The 20,422-nt window shown below is 35.2% G+C and overlaps 4 protein-coding genes and 1 non-coding gene across 7 annotated transcripts; all 5 read right to left on the bottom strand.

Moving 5' to 3' along the window:
• Positions 1-589: 589 nt before the first annotated feature.
• TRNAA-UGC lies at positions 590-662 on the bottom strand. The gene has a single exon. It is a non-coding gene; the product is annotated as a tRNA-Ala (tRNA).
• An 814-nt stretch (positions 663-1,476) lies between these two features.
• Positions 1,477-4,082, bottom strand: LOC120205925 (O-fucosyltransferase 36-like). Its single transcript, XM_039205678.1, has 3 exons — positions 2,697-4,082; positions 2,148-2,397; positions 1,477-1,826 (listed from the first exon to the last, which is right to left on the bottom strand). The coding sequence occupies exons 1-3, from the start codon at positions 3,896-3,898 to the stop codon at positions 1,650-1,652; spliced, it is 1,629 nt and encodes a 542-aa protein (XP_039061609.1). The 5' UTR covers positions 3,899-4,082; the 3' UTR covers positions 1,477-1,649.
• A 596-nt stretch (positions 4,083-4,678) lies between these two features.
• On the bottom strand, positions 4,679-7,774 carry LOC120205923. The gene is made up of 7 exons (XM_039205677.1): positions 7,586-7,774; positions 6,889-7,266; positions 6,746-6,798; positions 6,317-6,354; positions 5,923-6,241; positions 5,453-5,766; positions 4,679-5,285 (listed from the first exon to the last, which is right to left on the bottom strand). The coding sequence occupies exons 1-7, from the start codon at positions 7,596-7,598 to the stop codon at positions 4,685-4,687; spliced, it is 1,716 nt and encodes a 571-aa protein (XP_039061608.1). The 5' UTR covers positions 7,599-7,774; the 3' UTR covers positions 4,679-4,684.
• Positions 7,775-9,263: 1,489 nt separating this feature from the next.
• LOC120205930 lies at positions 9,264-10,089 on the bottom strand. Its single transcript, XM_039205685.1, has 2 exons — positions 9,899-10,089; positions 9,264-9,762 (listed from the first exon to the last, which is right to left on the bottom strand). Exons 1-2 carry the CDS (start codon positions 10,016-10,018, stop codon positions 9,394-9,396), a joined length of 489 nt encoding a protein of 162 aa, XP_039061616.1. The 5' UTR covers positions 10,019-10,089; the 3' UTR covers positions 9,264-9,393.
• Positions 10,090-11,098: 1,009 nt separating this feature from the next.
• On the bottom strand, positions 11,099-14,725 carry LOC120205929 (probable ubiquitin-conjugating enzyme E2 33). Of its 3 annotated transcripts, none has more exons than XM_039205682.1 (10): positions 14,581-14,725; positions 13,844-13,988; positions 13,301-13,355; positions 12,575-12,613; positions 12,394-12,457; positions 12,241-12,302; positions 12,110-12,149; positions 11,948-11,975; positions 11,735-11,826; positions 11,207-11,477 (listed from the first exon to the last, which is right to left on the bottom strand). In XM_039205682.1, exons 2-10 carry the CDS (start codon positions 13,898-13,900, stop codon positions 11,207-11,209), a joined length of 708 nt encoding a protein of 235 aa, XP_039061613.1. In that variant the 5' UTR covers positions 13,901-13,988; positions 14,581-14,725. The 3 variants fall into 3 exon arrangements, with proteins under 3 accessions (XP_039061615.1, XP_039061613.1, XP_039061614.1); XM_039205683.1 differs by lacking the exon at positions 14,581-14,725 and adding an exon at positions 14,383-14,487; XM_039205684.1 differs by lacking the exon at positions 14,581-14,725 and having other exon boundaries at positions 11,099-11,477; positions 13,844-13,900.
• Positions 14,726-20,422: the final 5,697 nt, after the last annotated feature.

Genomic DNA, 20,422 nt, shown 5'->3' with positions numbered 1-20,422 from the left:
ATACGGATCGAGTATTGTTTAACTAACAAGGCAAATGCAACTCGTATCGAGAACAAAGCCACAACCAAAAGCACTTTAAAATGCACAGAACCGTTATGCCAAAACATGTAGCCATTGAAAAGGAGGAGAAAAAGGAACCTGGACATTGGAAACATCCTTGGTTATACAGACTTCAAGAAAATATCGGATGGCTTCACTCGAGCTAAGAGCTGCAGTCCGAGTCGAGCCATTTCTTAAATTCAATCAATAAATCCAATTGTCTAAACAAAAGCCGGATTGGCTGTCTGAGTGATACCCGTGTAGCTTGCTTTGTAAACTACCCTTTTCTAGACCAATCCAAGTCTTATTCTTCTGTAACAAAAACCATGGGAGAAATAAAACAACATTCAAATGCATATAGAAGATGAAATGAAAATACGAGGTGTGTCGGATACACAACTAAGCATAGCCTTGAAACCGAGAGCAGATGATCCGACATTCCTCTTTTAACGTGGAAACATCGACGGGAATGAGATGTAAAAAAAAAACCAATGCTTCCAGATACGGCATCCATTTGATCTTCTCCAGTAAGAAAAAGAATATGGCCACTTGGAGATGCAGGGGATCGAACCCTGTACCTCTCGCATGCAAAGCGAGCGCTCTACCATTTGAGCTACATCCCCAATTGTTTTTCACTTAATTTTAACAGAATTTGTTGTTTTATTGTATACTATCTGATTGAGAATTTATTTTAATTTTGATCAACTACACAACTCCGCCGATCTTAAAACACCAGAAACATCAAAGGCAATGCTAGGTAAACCAGGCTCAGCGGAAAGCTATTGCAAAATGAAAGGAAAATAGAATATGAAAGGCTTGTTTTGTATTTATTGGTTTGGTGTTATGAACAAGAATGTAGCATTTCAATTGGCAGAACCTATATGCTATATTTAACAAAACCAAAATTATGGTGAATGGAAGGAGTATTGGCAGCTGATGACCATCTGATATAGCACCACTTCTTCCCTTTAATTGGGAACACCACCAATATGGCTCTCATTATATTCCCTTCAATGTTATCTTCCAACTACATATGCTTTAAGAACTTATGATGGCTGTGATTAAAGAATCAAATAGGTATTGCAAAGGGATGTGAATATTCAAAGGTTTCCAACAACAATTGATTGTTCATTGTGGTCTTTATATGATCATTTTTTTTAGTAAAACTAATGGCTTCTATTTGCACAAAGAAAAAAAAAAGACTATATTGACAATTCATGTGCTTGATAGTCTCTTTATCTCAAAATATTAAAAAGGTTTCAACTTGATAACTTTTTTTCAATTTAGTCCCTGAAATTGTCCAAATTAATTCCTAGATTTTGAAAATTTTACCATTTTAGTTTGATTACAAGACACTCGAAGGGTGTTACATCAAAATCACAAAAAAAAACCAAGCTTAATCTAATGACTAAATTAGGAAAAATTGCCAAATTAACTAGTTAAACTGATAGATTGTAATTTACAAAGTCAATAAAAGAATTCAGGTTTGGGGGGTTAAATTCATGACACACTAAGAATGTTGTAAAATTAATGAGTAGTCACTTAATTGCTCATATGATACACTATATATAATGTTATGTCAGGGAGATGGGGCCATTTCTGCATATTCTTCACTCCTCACCTGAGATGAAGTTTGGGTCTTCACCCTGGCATAAGTACTCATCACATAAAGATGCAGTTCCCCAGTCTTTTCGGAGCCGTAAAATGTCCTCCGTGAAAGCTGAACCGGGGGCTCCGATGAACACACTTGCCATAGCACAGATGGTCTTATCCAGCATTGCTTCCACCTTCAATTCGAAGATTACGTGCAAATTTTAGATTGATCTAAATGAAATAGCATCGACATGGATTAGTAATGTTAAATGCAGTTCGTGTGCCTGATCATTGATTCACAGAACTCTTTGTAACCGAGTCAACCTGCAAGTAATTAACAAATTGGACCCAAAATATAGAAAATCATGAACTCATAAGGGTTTAGGCTTAGAGTCTTTCACAGTAACTATTCTAAGTTTCTAACGGTTGAGTAGAATAGAATACGGGATCGTTTAAAAAACAGAGCAACTCATATGGTTCTCCCTACAAACATTAAAGTAGTATCGAACTCTCACCTGATGATCACCTTCGAGGCCGTGTCTGTATAACAAGGCATCCCATTTTTCAGCTGAATTACGAGGAGGCCGTTTAACCAGTGGTATAATCTTCCCATTCAGCACAATCATCGATTGTAGCAAACCGGTTTCGCTTTCTGCTGCGTCTGTTGAAAGATATATAACCGGAGTGCTGGCTTTTTCAACCATTCGAGTAATGCAATCCGCAACTTGAGGAATAGGGTAAAAGCAGCTCGGCTTTTTAGCATTGCTGGGAAAAAAGAAAGCAAATGTTAGAGGCAGTTTACACAAACCAACACCAATCATGAGCACAACCCTTTCGACTCGGTGGAAATTCTAAATAAGTATGGACAGATTCTTCTGTGCTCGAGCGAACTTTTGAACACTTCGTAATCGAAGCCTATAGACTCTTAATACTCCATACCGGAAAACAACACTTAAACATCATTTTAATGTTCTACTTTCTATTCTCTAGCATGTTACTATTGCTTAGAAGTAAAGATTCATAATTTCCTAGGCAAGAACTCGCAACAAAATTGAAAAACATACCAGAACTTCAAGAAGCCATGACGCCGGAAATGAAGAGCGATAAAATTGCGGCCCAAATACGTCTGAATGAACCGTTCAGCAGTCAACAAGATAAGCTTACTCGGCTCTATCAATGCCTTACACTTATGCGCAATCGGACCGCCCGGTTGCAACACCCAATCTCTCTCCACATCCGCAAAATAAACATCCCCTATTGCAAGCACATCATCATTAGAACCAAACTTCTCCTCCACATCCTTAACCGTCTTTCGACTCGGATTCTTAACGTCCTCATTCTTCCAAGCAGCATCCAATTTCCCCATCGAAATTCCCAAAGACTTCAGCTTCTTCAAATGCTCTTCGTCAATGTAACACGGCCGCGGGCTCGAAAAATAGCAAATGAATTTATCAATGTGAGCGCCATGCTTCCTCATTTTCACGAATTCTTCGAATGGAACAACAGCTTTTCCCCCAATACAATCGTTAATGTGCTCGATATCCAGAACTCGGTTGTACTGATAATCGAATCTCGAACTCGGAATCACCAATGCCCGATTCAAAACCGCCGCGAAAAACATGTGTTTCTCTAAACAAATCAAATGATTGCTCATCTTACCCGACAAGCAAATCGGGAACAAGAATTTATTGGGGTTTGGTCTCCATTCGATTGTTCTTCTTTCAGAAAATCTCTGGTTGACTTTTCTGCAACTCTGGAAACCGTACCCGGCGGATTTGTAATCCAAAGCGGTGCCGTTTTGAAGGGTGTTCCCCGTTTTGTAAGGGGACAAAAGGGTTTGCTGGATGTGTTTGTTTAACGTGATCTGAGTGAGTAATGCGGCCTTGATATCATCAAATTGGACGGCTGTGATGTTTTTATTAGAGCTAACGAAAGTATGATTCCAGAGAGAAAGAAGAGAGCTTTGCTGTTGGTTCAACAAGTGAAGAGCTTGGAGCTGGGATTCTCTGGTTCGATCCGACACCGTATTGAATTTGAAGGAGGAGATGTCAGAAGTGAAAAGAGAGCCGATATCGGCGGAGAAGTAGATTAAGACGATGAGGAAAGGGAGCACGAGGGCGAAGAGATAAGCTTTGTTGAAGGCGAACTTGGGACGACGTCGCATTTGCGGTTCTTGCTCTTCGACATGGAAACTGGATCTTGGAATGTCGTTTTGGTGGGTTAATTTGTGACTGCCTTCCTCTTCTTCGGATGAATACCGGTCCATTGTTAGATTAGGAGTAAGCGAGCGAGTGGAGGAGTGAGTGAATGACTGAGTCCGTGATGAAAACTCGGGACTTGAGAAAATGAAAATCTGGGTTTTCGGGGTTTATTTGTTTATTATTTAGGGATTTGATTGACAAAGATTTGAGAAATTTTATTCCGAGTGGAGTTGGAGGTGGCGCAGGTTGGGGAAGAAAGGAATAATCGGTGAAAAACCGACTCACCACCGGCCACGATCTGATATTTTCCAACATGGAAACGACATCGTATTGTTCCCTCACACCATGAGATATTGCCAAGTAGCTAAAACGACAGGTGGCAGCATTGCTCTATACACGTGGATAGTGACATCTAAAGTCAATTAAATTATTTTATTAGTCTTTTTACTATATATAAATTAAGAATTTAGCTCATATAATTTAATTTAATTATTTTTAATCATTATACTTTTTAGTTGTTACTCTTGAATTAAATATTAATCGTAAAATCCGTTTAAATAGATTCCACTAGTCATTATATTATGACCAAGTTATAATTTTAATTTATATTCTCCAATTTGATGCTTTTAGGTCACTATAATTTATTTAATTTATCCATAAAAGGTTATGATTGAAATTTCAAAATCCGAAAAAACATATTATTAAGATTGACCAAGTTAAAATAAATGAACTAAATACACAACTTATGTTTAGTACAAGGACTACAAACAAAATTTGACCTATTTTACATAATAATACCTAATCCATGTTGAGGGTCATATGAAGATCTGTTGTGTAGACGTTCATGGTCCTTACGAAACTTCTTCAGTGACTTCAACAAGCTTACCACGAACCCATTTCTTGGTTACAGCGACTGCTATAGAAGGCACACCATAATCCTTCAACTGAACTTTGGTTCCATTTACCGGAGGATTCTTCTCGTGTTCGATGGCCCCGTTTGTTTCCAATGGGTTGTGTTGCTTAGATGAATCCGACTTGATCAAAGTATCGAAGCCAAGAGTCGATGAACTATGGTTATTCGAAGAAGCAAGTTGTACATCGCTATCGCCATTCACCATCTTTGGGAAAATGAAGCTAGGGAGATTAAACTCCTCATGCTTGCTAAATGAAAGGGATTGGTTCCCGTTTACTTCTTTCGGTTCAGCTTCGTTTGAACGGATGTTTCCTATTTGCATTTTGTTTTCCACCTGGCTAACCGGTTCAACCGAGTCGACAGAAATGTATCTGGTGTTCTCGTTGGATGCAATTTGTCCGATCTCTATCGATTCAATTGATCGAATTGCTTCGGCTATAAGTTTTCTGGTTTCAACAAGGGAAGCTTGAGCAACAGGGCTCTTAATTGCAGCGACCTCGAGGGCCTTTGCAGCCTCCTCAGCTTCAGCAATTAAAAGTCTGCAGTGTCATATATGCAAGCACAAAATTATCCAGTGAATTAGCAATAGCATACTAAAAATGATGGAAGATGATGGATGGGAATGATTTAACGGAATTATCGAAGTGGCATCGATAGCATATTAACATTAATGCAATACGCTTGTGGAACATAAGAAAAGACTAACCTTGCTCTTTCAACAGCTTCAGTTTTCTTTGTTTCTTCAGCTGCTCTTTGTGCTCGTATGTTCTTCAACATCTCGAGCTTGGAATTTGCCATAGGATCCTTGTAAAGTGATTTATTTCGTCTTCGTATCCTTATCAGCTCGATTGGGCTTATAGTCTCACTAGCAGAAGAATCGATTGTATCGCTAGCTTTCCGTTTCAAAGGGATCTGTTTGCATTGTGTACCACTTGTTGGCTTCCTCTTCGGTTTTCTTTCAGCCTCAGATGGAATGCCATGAAATTTAGCCAACCCAGAGCAAACTCTCTCACGGTATTCCTATTCAGCAAATAACAAGAAACAGAACACCCACATTAAGATGCAAAGCTTTAAAATCTATGAAGCGGCATTGGAATAATACAGTCTGTAGATGCCTCTGATCAATGCCATAATTTTCACCGCTGATGTGGAGAAAAGAAAAGTGCAAGCACTTACTGGATCGGCCCATTTGGCAGCAATGGCTTCTGCAATTTTCCTTCTTTGTTCAAGGGATTTTGGTGCTCTCTTGCTCCCTTTCGGTCTAGGCATCAATTTCCTTTGTTCAACACTTTCCAGCCACTCCTTTGTCAACTGCTCATCTAGTATCTTATAAGAATCCCACTGAAGCTCTTCCTCGCCACAATAGCCTTTTCTAGATGCTTCGGCAATCAAGTTCATCCACTCAAAGTGGCAAGTTTCCTGCAACATTAACTTCCCACGACGCCTTTCCCATCCCATTCGGACTCCCACTCCAATTTTCACTCTCGTCTCTTCGCTGTAGGATCATTATGAAAACAATCAGTTTAGACATTAACAAGGTCAATATATATATATATAGTGAAGCACCCACCTCTGAGCATGTCCAAGGTTAACCAACTTCATTTTAACCTGCATTTCGAAATTTTTACGAGTCAATAAACTATTATGTTATTCCATTTAAATGTATATACATACGAGATAAAGAAAATATCAATTGATGTAAGGCAATCTCCTTATTCAAAAGATAGCACCCTTGATTTCCACATAAGTGTGAGTTCAGACGACACTGAAACAGTATGCACTTGATTGTTTGCTTTATTGGCTTCTTTGCTTAACTAGTTTCCACAATCTGAATCGTCATTAGTACATCATTCATCCTAATGAAATTATGATGGGAAAAAAAAGAACTACATGGACCGGTTTCGATGAATTAATAGATGTGATTGATTACCCCATGCAAACATAAAACACACAAATATCAATCCCCGTGATAACATAAAAATTTCTTACATGACATCACCTTAGGGCTCTGCATTGCAAGCCTTGTTCTCTCCCTTATCCGCTGAAGCGTCTCTGCAGATAGAAATAAAGACATTTGTGTTAACATGGTAACAAATCAACAATGCACGAAAGAAAAATGAACCAGAATTTAATGGAAATTACCTGCACTGTGCTTCCTGCCTTTGTTCCAAGGTGTGTTCCCTTTATTTGCTTTAGAAATCCTCATCCGCCTTAACTTTTCCCTCTCGTCCAATTCATCATCCGAGTCTCCAGTCTCCAAAGGTTCGGGCTGAGTCGATGAAGGGCTTGAATCTCCAACGAGCTGTAACTTATTGTTGAGTCCGTCTTGTTTTGGAATCGAGCACTTTGGCTCGAGGGTTGCAACAGCTCTAACCTGGAGTTTTCCACAGTGGCTCTCCTGGTGCCCCAAATGAAAATTGCTTCTCCTAGGAAATGGGGAGGATTTCCATTGATTTGACAAAACTTGAACCCTCACTGGAACCAGAGGGCTTTGCAAGGAAGGTTTAGCCGTGGCAATATCTGTTTCAGGCAACCAAACATAACAATAAACATGCTCATGGTTAATTTTCAGTGAAAGAAAATCACAAACACCAAGAGAAAATCAAATTTGGAAGTTGGAATTGTAAAGCAAGAGTTGTTCTGAACATAAAAGAACCAGAGCAGGGAAAACTAAAGAAAGACACCAGGAATTTTAAACGCCCTGACCACACAAACTCCATAAAATTAATTCAAATTCAACAACTACAAATTGAATCTAAACATGTAAATTTTCGCTAAATTCTTCTTTACGTATCCAAAGTAGTAAAATCTTGAACTAAGGTAAGCAAAAAAAGCATACCTAGTAAAGGCATGGGAGCTCATTCAGCCCAAAGAATCAGAACTTGGAATCTTATCTCAAAAAAGTTTAATTAAAAAAGCTTGAAGGAGACATTCCAGCAACTCAGGAAAAAGAAAAGGATAGAAATAGTCTCAGGGGAAGAAATACGAATTTGAGATACAGAGAGAACCACACAGGAGATGCACACTAGTACTACTCTGACGCTGGGTTTTGGATAACGATCGACTTATTTTCCCACTTGTGGGTGAAACCCTCCATTGGGTCTGGATATTTGGTGGGTTGGGTTATATTCACACCACCATATATCTAATATGTTATTGAAAATAACGACAAAATTTTGATTTAACGACAATTAGTTTCTTTGAGTGAAAATCTATCCCACGTCGTTGATAACGGACAAAAGAATGCGTCAAAGCCTGACACGGCAGCAGCAGCTCCATGCCACCACCTTGCTTAATTACCAGTCCAACAAATGCAACCATAAAACTCGATTCAACGCCCTTCCATTTTCCCATAGCAAAAAACAAAATACACGTGACATAAACCAAACATATGCTCTCGGAAATCTCGGTTTCGACGGCTTTCTTCGCCGCCGGCTGCTTTCACGTTTATAACGACTGGTTTGCGAGTATCGGCCATTAAGTTGAATACTGCGTAGTGTGCATTAGTAAGGTTTCCGAAGGGGAAAAGCTCCGGTGGCTAAGGTGTCGACATGGTTTCCAAGCTTCCTGCATCGATGCATGGCTTAAAGTTGACACGACTTGCCCTATCTGCAGGGTTAACGTCGCCCCTGAACGGTGCTTTATCGTTTCTTCCATGGTTTCTTTGGCCAAAAGGGTCGGGAAATGGATCGAAAACCCACTGTCGTCGGAGCTTACATTGGCGTTTTGTGAGAGTATCGGGTATGTTTAGTGAAGTTAGCTCAGCATTGCAGCCGGAAAATCTTAAATTCATTCTCTATGCATAGTACTAAATTGAGGTCGTGGCGTTACAGATTTACAGGCGTGTTTTGTTTCTTAAAAGTAACTATATTTTTATATCGTGGATGTGATTAGTGTCACGATGACTTTAAAAACATTCTGATGCCGTTATTACGCTGCATTACGGCTGCAATGTAATACCACGATGGGTTCTAGTTCTTCTTCGGGGGCAGAGCAGGGCAATACCCTGACCGTATATAATATTCTTTTTGTTCACGTGTTTTTGTCTACAAATTACACGGTAGTCTGCACAAAACCATTCTTTCTACAGGTCATGTTCTTTCTGAAACTTTTATTCATGTACTTCCTACAAATTGGATAAGTAGAGGATTGAATTTCTATAATTAAAAGCAGAGGGATGAATTTCAAAAGTTCAAAATGTTCAGGGACTTGAAAAAATTATGCATGGTATCTAGAGCTTTAACAACTTTCATTTGATGACTGATGTGTTCTTAATGCAAGCAATATAAGCCTACCCCTTGAATAATGTGGTAATATTCTAGATTAGCCCCTTTCAAAATTAATAATTTGATATAAGTCCTTTAAAGCCTTTAACTAAATAAAAAGAAATCACTTCCAACTCATTTTACTATCATTTTTTATAAATGGAATTTGAATTTCATTGACTACATGAATCACTTATGGTTCAAATTAATTCTAGGAGAGCTGGTTCTAGTTGCAACTCACAAAACCCTATCTGTCAAATGTCCCACCATGTATGTGCCAGATTTGAGATTCAGAATATTGATAGATCCAATTACTCACCTCATTAAATGTTACAAAGTTCCCCAGTTTTTGCCCCATCTCATATACCCTATCATTGATACACTATGTCACCAAATAGACAGGTCCATAGGAGTTGACATGATCAGGGTTGTTAGACTGGTCGAGACTCATGTATGACACCTCATTCTCCATCTTCCTTGCAGGAGTGAAAAGGACTGAGACCGGCCCCGACAATGGACATCGATGCGGTGTTTCGATTCCCTTGGTGGTTCCACACGAACCGTAATGTTTATTAGAAACATGGATAGGATCCGAACGGAACTTGCTCTTTCTGTCAATTTTGCACCATGAGAAAAGTGAGTTTCTCCATGATTTCTTGCTTTTTTTCTCAGCCCCTAATCTTGTTTCGGAATATGAAGATGACCGCCGCAAGTTTATGTCTCTTGCATGCTGTCTTGCTTCTTCTAGAAACTGATAAAAAAAGGGTTCAAAATCCAAAAACCAGATAAACTAACACATGCCAATGCCATAATCGGCTGAAGATACTGTACTTCTGGTTTTGAAGCAACATGATCAAAAACTTAAAAAAAAGGGTTTGTGTATTTACCTGTGAAAAGTTCACCCGGGGATCAAATTCACAGCAAGAACAACCGTTCGTCTCGTGTTTCGGACTTGTAGGAGATTTGCTCATGGTTTCCTGGAAGTTATAAACATCAAGTTGTAGCATAAACGAAAGATAAGCCAACAGAGAAGTAATAAAGAAGCAAAAGAAAAGGGGCAATGGTTGATTTAGATCATAAATGAGGGAAATGGATATTTCTTGAACCCCAAGCACTGGAATGATTTCAACAAAGGCAAGGGGCCGACCACCAAACTTGAAACCCCATCAAACCCCTATATTGGAGATTAATGGAAACTGAAAACAGTTTTTGTTAGTTGAAATGGCATAAGCTTTTACATATATAATGTATTCATATACAAAGGCCTGTAAACCAAGATAGGAAAAGGAATACAGATATTAAGATTCGAATATATCGATGAGATTAAATCCGAGTTTTTAACCCCCTTTTTTTTAATGTATATTTGGTATATGTAGAAGTACGGCAGTGGGGGTAGATAGCTAGGTGAATCCGAGTTTTTAACTGAGGTGATTTCTGACACAGGTTCCCATTATTCACTTTCAGCTGAAAGTTCACAGGAATTTTATTAGTGAAAAGCGTGAGCAAGGGGAAAGTTCAAAATTGATGATCCCACGTTAGCATAGTCAGCGGCCAATTAATAGTTAACGAGTTCCTGATTTAATGGTAAAGCTCAGATTTTGTTCTGATTTAAATTGAACCATATATTCAGATCTATTCTGATTTAAGTTGAAATATATTTTGATTGTCAGTTTAATTACACTTTGTAATAATTAATTCATATGATAACTATTCAAATGTACATTATGTATACTTAAAATTCTGATTATATTTTTTCAAATAGTTTTTGGGTTTTTTTTATAATTATAGTTACTAGTTATAACTAGTAGAGGAAGAAACAGATGTTGTCAACGTTCGTATGCACGACCTGTGAATCAAATAATGTTCGACCTCGTCTCGTCCATTACCACCCTAATACAGTTTTACATTGCCCATGTTATGATCCAAAACAGGATTTAACCCAAAAAAAAATACGGAACAACATTACAAGCACGTTATATTTCAAACTCAATAGTTAAAATTACCAACATGAGCTTTTAACATCGGATACATAATCAGTCAACATCCATCTTAACTCCGAATCTTATCAAAACTCTCCTATACATTCTTTCTACCAACATGACAAACCTAAGGAGGCATTGAAATGGATTCCCTCAACTAGACACACTGTATTATCACTAACCATAATGGAATTTTGCCATCTTGTGCCCAGGACATTAAAGTTGAAGCAGTGGCAACGCCATCACGATTCCGAAGATGGAAAACAGCAACAACATCATCCATGTTGGGAACGGCTGTTTTCTGTTTCTTGTATCCAGCGGCTTATCCACCTTTTTAACATCTTCCCCTGAAGAGTTGACTAGTTTTTCTATCTCGGGTCTAGGGTTATCTCCTTGAGGTGACTCTGCGGAAGAATCCTCAGGCGCAAGTTGTTGCTGCTTGTTGTACTTATCGACATACTCTGGAAACAATTTTCTGAATGTCGGGCTGCCATAGAAAGACCTAGGTTGTAATTCTCAATTTGGAAAGATATGTCCACAAAAAGTTTAGTGATGTTTAACTGTTAGCTGACAAGAATCCAGCCAATGCTAAGAAATTTAGCTTCAACATGAAGACAATTCACAGCAGCAAAAGCATAATCAATTAATCATAGTAGCAGAAAATGGGTGAAACTGATTTGAAGAGCCCTAGTTCTCAAAACAAGAAAGATAAGGAATCCGGTAAATGTGAAGAAATAAACTTACTTTTTACAATTAAAAGAAAGGGATGTCTTTGCCAGGCGTTGCTTCACGGCAGCGGTAGTGTTTACGCTGCCAGTGGTAGGACTGTTATCCATCTGCACAAGAAAAAGGCAGTTTAGCTTAAGGACACATTCCAAACGCAATCAAGAAGTACTGCAGCTTATCAAAACTGCAATTTAAATCAATTAGGACACAACAAAGACTCCCAAGTTTCACCATGAAAGACAGAAGCCCTGTGAGTATGCTGCACAATAAAACAAAAAAGAAGTTAGCAATCTTTGGCAATTGTTTCACATGTCAACAGTCAACACCACCCTATGACAATAAAGGCGCTCGAAAGGTTCCAAAAAAAGGTGCAATTAGACTGAAGTCTTGTACCTTGATACAGACCACATAGGGTTCCAACTTTCTGGATGAACTGAAAAAGAACATGTGCAAAGTTAAAATGAAATCAGTTATTAGAGATACAAATAAACTGGAATATCTAAGTTACTCTTCAAAAAACTTACAATCACTCATGGACAAGCATATTTTCTTCTGTGTCATAAATCGTCCATTGGGGGTGATCATTCTACATGAAAGAAAATTTTAATTTGACGTCACGGAAAGCTGTGTTTTCTATCATAAATTTTGAAAGGTTAAAACAGCAAGAAACTACATACGTGATTCCAGGAGGTTTGTAGGGATACTCAGGAGGGAACTTGATCTTTCCATAGTAATACCCATCTTAGAACCAAAAAAAGAAAAAGGAACACCAGATAGCAGTATCAGATAGCTACTTCCAGATTCTACAATGAGTTAGATAAAATTAATTACAAGCTATCATGGGATAAACGAGCCAACCTGCAAAAGGTGTTCCTTCACTCCCTTCCAGCACATAATCTGAAAGAGTGAAGCAGAAAAATTAAATGAAGTCCATAAAATCTACTACATCCACACTATTACTTGGATAAAACTCATACTAGTCCAATTATAATCAATCGCTGCTGGAATCTTAACTCAATATAAAAAGACCAGAGAAGCTTAGAATTAGATTACAAGTCCAACATTAGGAATAACTAGGAAAATAGCCAATTTTATCAATGAACTTCATAAGTAGAAGGATAACATGCCATGTACTGATCACTATAATATTAGAACTCATCCTTACTTGGAAGACCAAGAAAAAATAACTAAACAAATTAAGGTCAACTTCCAATTCCTTCAAGGCAATAGAGATTGGATTCTAGTTCACTGTAAATTATTCCAGAAGTCTGCTAAATGAACAAGTGTCTTTTGCACACTCAATCACACATTTACAGTCCAGAACTTAGCTAGCAGGAAGCTTTATAAATTTGAATCTCAACTGAGATCCCTATATATAATTAGCCAACAGTCAGGTTAATTCCTTCCATGAATCACTCTTAAATTCAATAGACAACATAAAAACAATCATTTTCTTATCTTATAAGGATAAAATCTTAGGATAGTTAGCAAATTCCTCGTTATAGAAGATGTTTTGACATTAGTATTAGTCTGTGATAGAGCTTTATCCAGAGAAAGGGAATAAAAAAGATTTCATAAACTTACGCCACTCAAGAATGTCACTTGGGGATGGACGAGCAACAACATGAGAAACTGGTTCCTATAAGTTCATAGAAACTGTTAAAATATCTGGGGAAAAAAGACGTTATACCAATAACAACAATCATTCTAGCACCAATATACTTTTAATAATACCAAATTATTAGTGCAGGGAGAGAAAATATATCTAACATTTTGTATTTTTCAAATGAAATTAAACATAATGCTGAATTGTTGGTTGATAACCCAATGAAAACAAACAATATAGACTACGATTTTGTACAAAACTAAATTTCCAGTCCATTTGCTATTGAAGAAAATTCTGCATTAACAAGCCTCATAGACAGGATACCAGAGATGACATTTTCCTTGTACTAAAAAAATAAGCTTATAAACCACACAGTAATGATCAGAAAATTGCACTAACATGAAAGTTTAACTAGGTAACACTAACAAGATTTCTACAACATCCAAGCATTTCTTAGGCACCATATATAAAGAGTAACAATAGAAGGAATAGATGGAAATAATACAAAGAGAAAACAATACCTTACAAAGTGATCTATATTCTTTCTGAAGGCGCTTAATACACGATTTTTCTGCCATCTAGAAACCTAAAAGCAGTCTCAGCCACAACCAATGAAAAACCCCAACCTCTGTTTTGTTCCTTCGACTTTAAAATTAAAAATATTCACTGACACAAAACAGAGAAAATATGAGCAAATAATCAAATAGAGACTATACAATATATTCCACAATCATTTGACTAAAATCCTCTACCTAAAGATAAGCAATCAAATCAGCTTATTAAAGGAATAACGATCCAGTGAAATTATATAGTCATCAAAACCTCAAAATCAATTAATGAATTTGACTAGTTCAGAATCAAGAATCACGAGTATAACTCAACAAAAGCTACATACATTTGCATTAATATTCCTAAGTTGAGTTTAATTAACGATAATTGATATTAAAACAAAGAGTTTAACCTAAATAAAAGGTCTACTTTAGGGTTCCAATTCTCATTTTCTTTACTTATAAAATATAAATAGTGTGAACTTTTGGATCGGAATTACCAAAATCATTACAAATTAATTAACAGAGAAAATTGATATATTCATCGAATGACTAATATGTTGATCAATTAAACAAGTCGACGTCTAAACCAGGATCTCTCCCTAATTAAACCAGAAAAAATCAATCCAAGAGGAGATCGATCTTACAATAACGAAATTCATAAAAAAGTTCAAATAAATGATTCGAAAATCCAAAAAATATATAATTACCTGGGGAAATGAGGCGGTTATTGTATGAACAAAGGAGAATCGAAGCCGGAATTAGAAATATTATAATAAGAAAAAGGAAAAATGAGAGAGAGAGAGAGACAGATTAAAATCTAATGGAGAGCGAGAGGGGATGATTATTTTTTACGCTCGTTGTATTGGGCTTGCTTTATTAGGCTTGTATTGTATAGCGTACAACTACTGCCATTACTGCTTTTAACCTGTCCTTCACCTCTCAAGCGAGGGTTGGAAATAAATTAAAAGGTTAAAATACATAAATGCTAATCTTTCAATAATTTTTCATTTTTTCCACTACAATTTCAAAAGTAACAAGTTGGTCATTAAAAATATTATTTTGATAATTGAATTTAAAAAATATTATGCTGATAATTTAAATAATTAATTTGTTATAATTTATTCATTAAATATTATTTTTTAATTGATGTATACATTAATAAAAATATTTAATTTTTAAGCTCTTTTAACCTTCTTTTATTCTTGATCATTTTCTATTTATCAATAGTGATATTGAATGAAAGCTGCTCCAAGTACCAAAAGTGTGATCAGTTTGACCAGTGGAGAAACAACTTCTTCTGCTACAAATTACTATTATCATATTTGGCAAATCTCACGAGATATTGCTGTAAAAAAAACAATTCACGTGATAATGTTGTCCAAGAAATAATTGTTCAAATGATGTGAATTATACAGTGCATGGATTGGTCGCCATACACTCGGTGCGACCTTTTAGGTCGCCATGCAAATGGCTCGAATTCTTCCGTGATTCTGCTGAAATCACGACAAAGGTGGCTCTGCCTCCCTCACCCCTGTCTCCCTCATGCATGCATCAATGAAATCACGATAAAAGTGTTCTATACGAGCTGTAGTGAGAGGATGAAGCTTTGCTACGAGCTGTGGCGAGAGAATGAAGCTTTGCATGCGCCATGCACGTCGGAAGAGGTCGCCATGCACGTCGGAAGAGGTCGTTTGCATGCAGTGGGGAGCAGGCAAGCATGCAACGGGGAGCAAGGCGTAGGACAAGGTCGCCCAGCGTGCATGGCGACCTACCATGTCGCCTGGCGTGCATGGCGACCTACAAGGTCGCCCGGAGGACATGGCGACCTACGGTCAACACTGTGCAATTCGTCCTATTTGAACAATTAATCTTGGGAGTACGTTATATCGTTAAATAAAAATTCGAGAACGTTATCTCGAAAGTTTTGCCATCATATTTTGCCCTTCTACCATACCAGCTGTTACCTGCACCATCTTTGTTCAACTATATAGATCCAAGATTAACATTTAACATTATAAAACCAAACACATTTAGCTCCCCAAGACAACAATAAATTACTCAAAAAAAAGCCTGCTTAATCACATGACCCCTCTGAAATGGAAAAAAGAAAGAAAAACACTCTGGTCAGAGTCACAACATGTAACAGTCAACTATATAGCACGTGATGTTCCTTTAGGTATTTCATTGTTTTTCTTCAACAAACTTTATAAGTAGCCAGATTGGGAGAAACCCAAGATCAAAACAAAGATTCCCAACACAGCAGCCATGAAAGCAAACACTCGACCACTAGCAGTTCTTGCTCTTCTTCTTCTACTACTTTCGACGCATCTATCTAATATAGCTCAAGCAGAAGCTCGTTCGATCCGATTCCGACACGATCGTGCTTCGATGGTGTCGAGAGAGGCTAAGGGTTCGTCTTCCCAGGGAAATCCTAAGAAACTGGTGGATTCCAGCTTCAGGAGGATACCTCCGAGCACTTCGAATCCGATAGGGAACAAGTAAAATTCTTGCCGTTCAAATTCTACAGTGCGTGGCTTTGTCTGCAAGTTGAAGCTAATTTTAGTGTAGTTTGATTTAGATTTAGTGTTTATCTGTACCGGGTTCAACCCTAGTTTTCGAGGAGAAAGAAGCAGGAGACAGCAGATACCAAGATCTCTGGAACATTGATTTTTTTTTTGTTATGTTAATGTCTGCTAATGTAGAGTTACAGCTTGAGAGGCATTAGTCATTAGAAAAGAGCATTTTTTGTGATGTACAGAGCTTAGTTGAAGGAACAAAAGGGCATAAATATACAAGCATGAACTATTCAGTCCATGTCTAATGTATATATTTAATAGTGGTGCTTAATGAGTTCAACACCTTTTGAACTGTTATAATTTGGTTCAGTCAATGTTCGATTGTAACTCGACTCGATTCGAGACTTTGATGAATTGAGTCGAGCAATGTTCAACATCATTCAATAAGTCAAATCTAACAATAATTTTTTAATGGGCATAAGTCGAGCACTGCTCGATTCACAATCAACTCGCTTCGATAAACACGTTTAGTCTTTAATATATTTCTCATTTCATGATATAATAGTAAATTTCGTGTGAACCATCGTATTAACGAATAGCATTGACCGTTAATTAATTAATAACTATATCAATAGTTTATCTAAATCTGACATTTAATATGGATTTTCTTTTTAAAAAATAAGCATAAAAGACAAAAATTATTATTAGGTGAATTATTTAGTTCGCATGCAATGCTTTGATATGAATAAAGCTTTGGATGCCAAATTAAGGAAGCATTAAAGATTCATTTACAGAAAAAATCAAGGCAAAGTGTTTCTTATAGGGTTGTTCATTCGGTTAATTCGGTGGCCGAACCGATCGAACTATCATTAACCAAATTAATCGAACTTTTTTTCTTTAACCGTTAACCGAACCGAACTTTTTTTCAAAAATATTAACCAAACCGAATAAATTTCGGTTAATTCGGTTAATTTTCGAATTAAACGAAATTTTTTAAAATTTTCTAATTTATATAAAAATTAAATATTTTATAATTAAAAACAATTTATAATTAATTTAAATAATATATAATTATAAATAAAATTTTATATAAATTTTTTAATTAAATAATATTGATTTAGGTTTAAAAGTTATTAGATCTTAAATTATTAATTGAGTTTTAAATGGTTTGGGTTGAGCCCATATGTTATATAAAATATATTTAATATTTAAAATTTTATTTCGGTTAATTAACCGATTTCTAACCGAATTAACTGTTAACCGAATATCCAAAAAAACCTTAACCGTTCTTCGACCGAACTAATTCGGTGGCCGACCGAATTAACCGAATTAGTTTGGTTCGATCGATTAATTCGATTAAAACCGAATTTTGAACACCCTTAATGTTTCCTTTATTTTATTTTATTTTACTAATTGTATCTTTCAACTGCAATAAACCATTATAATAATCATTAGAGTAAATATATATATTAATACATGAACTTTGACTCTAAGTTATAATTTAGTTGCTAAGTTGTTTTTGTCCAATTAGATATTTAAATTTAACTTTTAGATTTCAATTAGTATATGAACTTAGTTTTTTTTTAGGTTTAATATTTTATAAAGAAAACTTTCTTTTAGTCTTGAATTTTTATTTCATTCTTTTTTACATTCTTCAAAAGAGATTTAAAAACCTTTTTATTCGCGGTTAAAGAAAGATTCTATTAGAAATGTTAATATTTTTTTTAATATTTTTGATAAATATTATTTTAAATATTTTAAATAACGTCAAATATTAATATTAACGGTAGAAAAAAATCTAGAAGGTTTGTAAATGTTAAGCCATGCAGTTGGAAAATAGGTCGCCTCTTTACTTTTCTCTCTAACCATTCCTTTGTGTCAACGAAAGAAACAGATGTATGGCCATGGGTGGCTGCCGAATCATTCGCCTCTCACCCATTCTATTCCACCAAACCAGGACATGCTGCTTCTTCGTTTGAATTCATTTTTATTGCATTCGATCGTGTCGAGTCGATTCGACTTAAAAATATTAAGTAAGTCGAGTTTACAATTCATGTTTTATAACTTAAATTTTATTTAAAATTTTTTTTGAATGTAGTTGAGTTTATGAAATTTGAATCAATTCAAGCTATTCATATTTTTGTTTAAATTTATTTATAAATATTTATAATATTATGATATTAATTTGTTCTAATTTAAACGGCTTTCTATAACCATATATATATCATGTAGTATTGAAAGACTTGACTCGAATCAAACTTTAAAATAAATTCACTAATTATTAAAAAAATCGAGTTATTCAAGTCATATTTTATGACTCAAACTTAATTTGAAATTTTCTTTAAATCAAGTCGAGTAAAAAATTTATTTTTTTTTCTTCGAATTAAGTCAAATTTTGCTTACCGCTACCTTAGGCTAAACTTATTTACCATTCAAAAAAAATAATAAAACATTAGAATAAGAAATGGAATATCATTCATTTTAGGTTATCTAAATTCAAACAATTTTATCTATAGTTCTATATAAGTTTATTCAAATTTAAAATCCAACACAGATATATTATCGTATTATTATATTAAAAACATCAAAACAATAATAATATCAAAAAAAATTATAATTAAAATAAAAGTATTTTTTATTATTTTAATCCACCCGAGCTAAAACGAACAATTACTCGAGCCTGACCCGGATTGGTGTAGGTGTGGTCAAAAAGGAAGGTGCTGCTTTATAATATCAACAAAAGAGACTACCACCGTTGAATTTAAACGATTATAAATAGTATATTAAAATAATTATCATATTACTTTATAAAATATATTCAAATTTAAACTTTAAAAAATATTTATGGCAGAGTGGATCTCTGTTACAATGTGCTCGAGTCCATTAAGCACATGGTAATGTCAAACCTATCTAAATAATTGAGTTAATTGGATCATATGTCCTCAAACTATAACTTCATTTTAAATTAGTCCTTAAACTTTTGAATATTCTAATTTCATCCTCAAACTATGAATCTCATCCTAAATTAGTCCTTAAACTTTTGAACATTCCAATTTCATCCTCAAACTATGACATTCTTTCCAAATTGGACCCCAAACTTTTGAATATTCCAGTTTAATCCAAATATGTAATTAGTTTCAATCGTATTCTAACCTAAATTTTGTGTTTTTTCAAACATATAATGATATAACTTGGCCTAACAATTGTATTAACAATGAATGTGATCTAAATAATTGAGTTAATTGTATCATATGTCCCCAAACTATAACTTCATTTTAAATTAGTCCTTAAACTTTTGAATATTCTAATTTTATCCTCAAACTATGAATCTCATCCTAAATTAATCCTTAAACATTTGAACATTCCAATTTCATCCTCAAACTATGACCTTCTTTCCAAATTGGTCCCCAAACTTTTGAATATTCCAGTTTCATCCAAATATGTAATTAGTTTCAACCATAGTCTAACCTAAATTTGTGTTTTTTTCTAACATATAATAATATAACTTGGCCTAACAATTGTATTAACAATGAATGTGATTAGTATATACATATAGTTTGGGATGAAATTGGAATGTTCAAAATGTTTGGGGACTAGTTTAGAATAAAGGTCATAGTTTGGGGATGAAATTGAAATATTTAAAAGTTTAAGGACTAATTTAGGATGATAGTAATAGTTTAGAAATAAAATTGAAAAAAAAGTTTAGATAACGATTTAAAATAAGAATAATACTTTGAGGACGTATGATACAATTAACTCTAAATAATTAGTATTTCATTATTTGTGTAACTATACATATTCAAATAAGAAAGTTTATTTAAAAATATTTTTAACGATTTAAATATATAAAAACCTTCTTTATTGTTTCACAATGTAAAATTAAATTTTTGTAGTTTAATTTTACAAAATTAAGTTTTATCACCCTAATTAAAAAAATAAAACTCCACAAGTACTATCTGAGGAATTATTATTCTCCATATCATTATCTCAATATTTTTACCATTAATTATTAATTAAAAATAAAATATCTATG

This window comes from Hibiscus syriacus, unplaced genomic scaffold, assembly GCF_006381635.1.
Source record: "Hibiscus syriacus cultivar Baekdansim isolate YM2019G1 unplaced genomic scaffold, ASM638163v2 tig00013285_pilon, whole genome shotgun sequence".
NCBI classification, from domain to species: domain Eukaryota; kingdom Viridiplantae; phylum Streptophyta; class Magnoliopsida; order Malvales; family Malvaceae; genus Hibiscus; species Hibiscus syriacus.
This window is presented reverse-complemented; position numbering and strand designations above follow the sequence as displayed.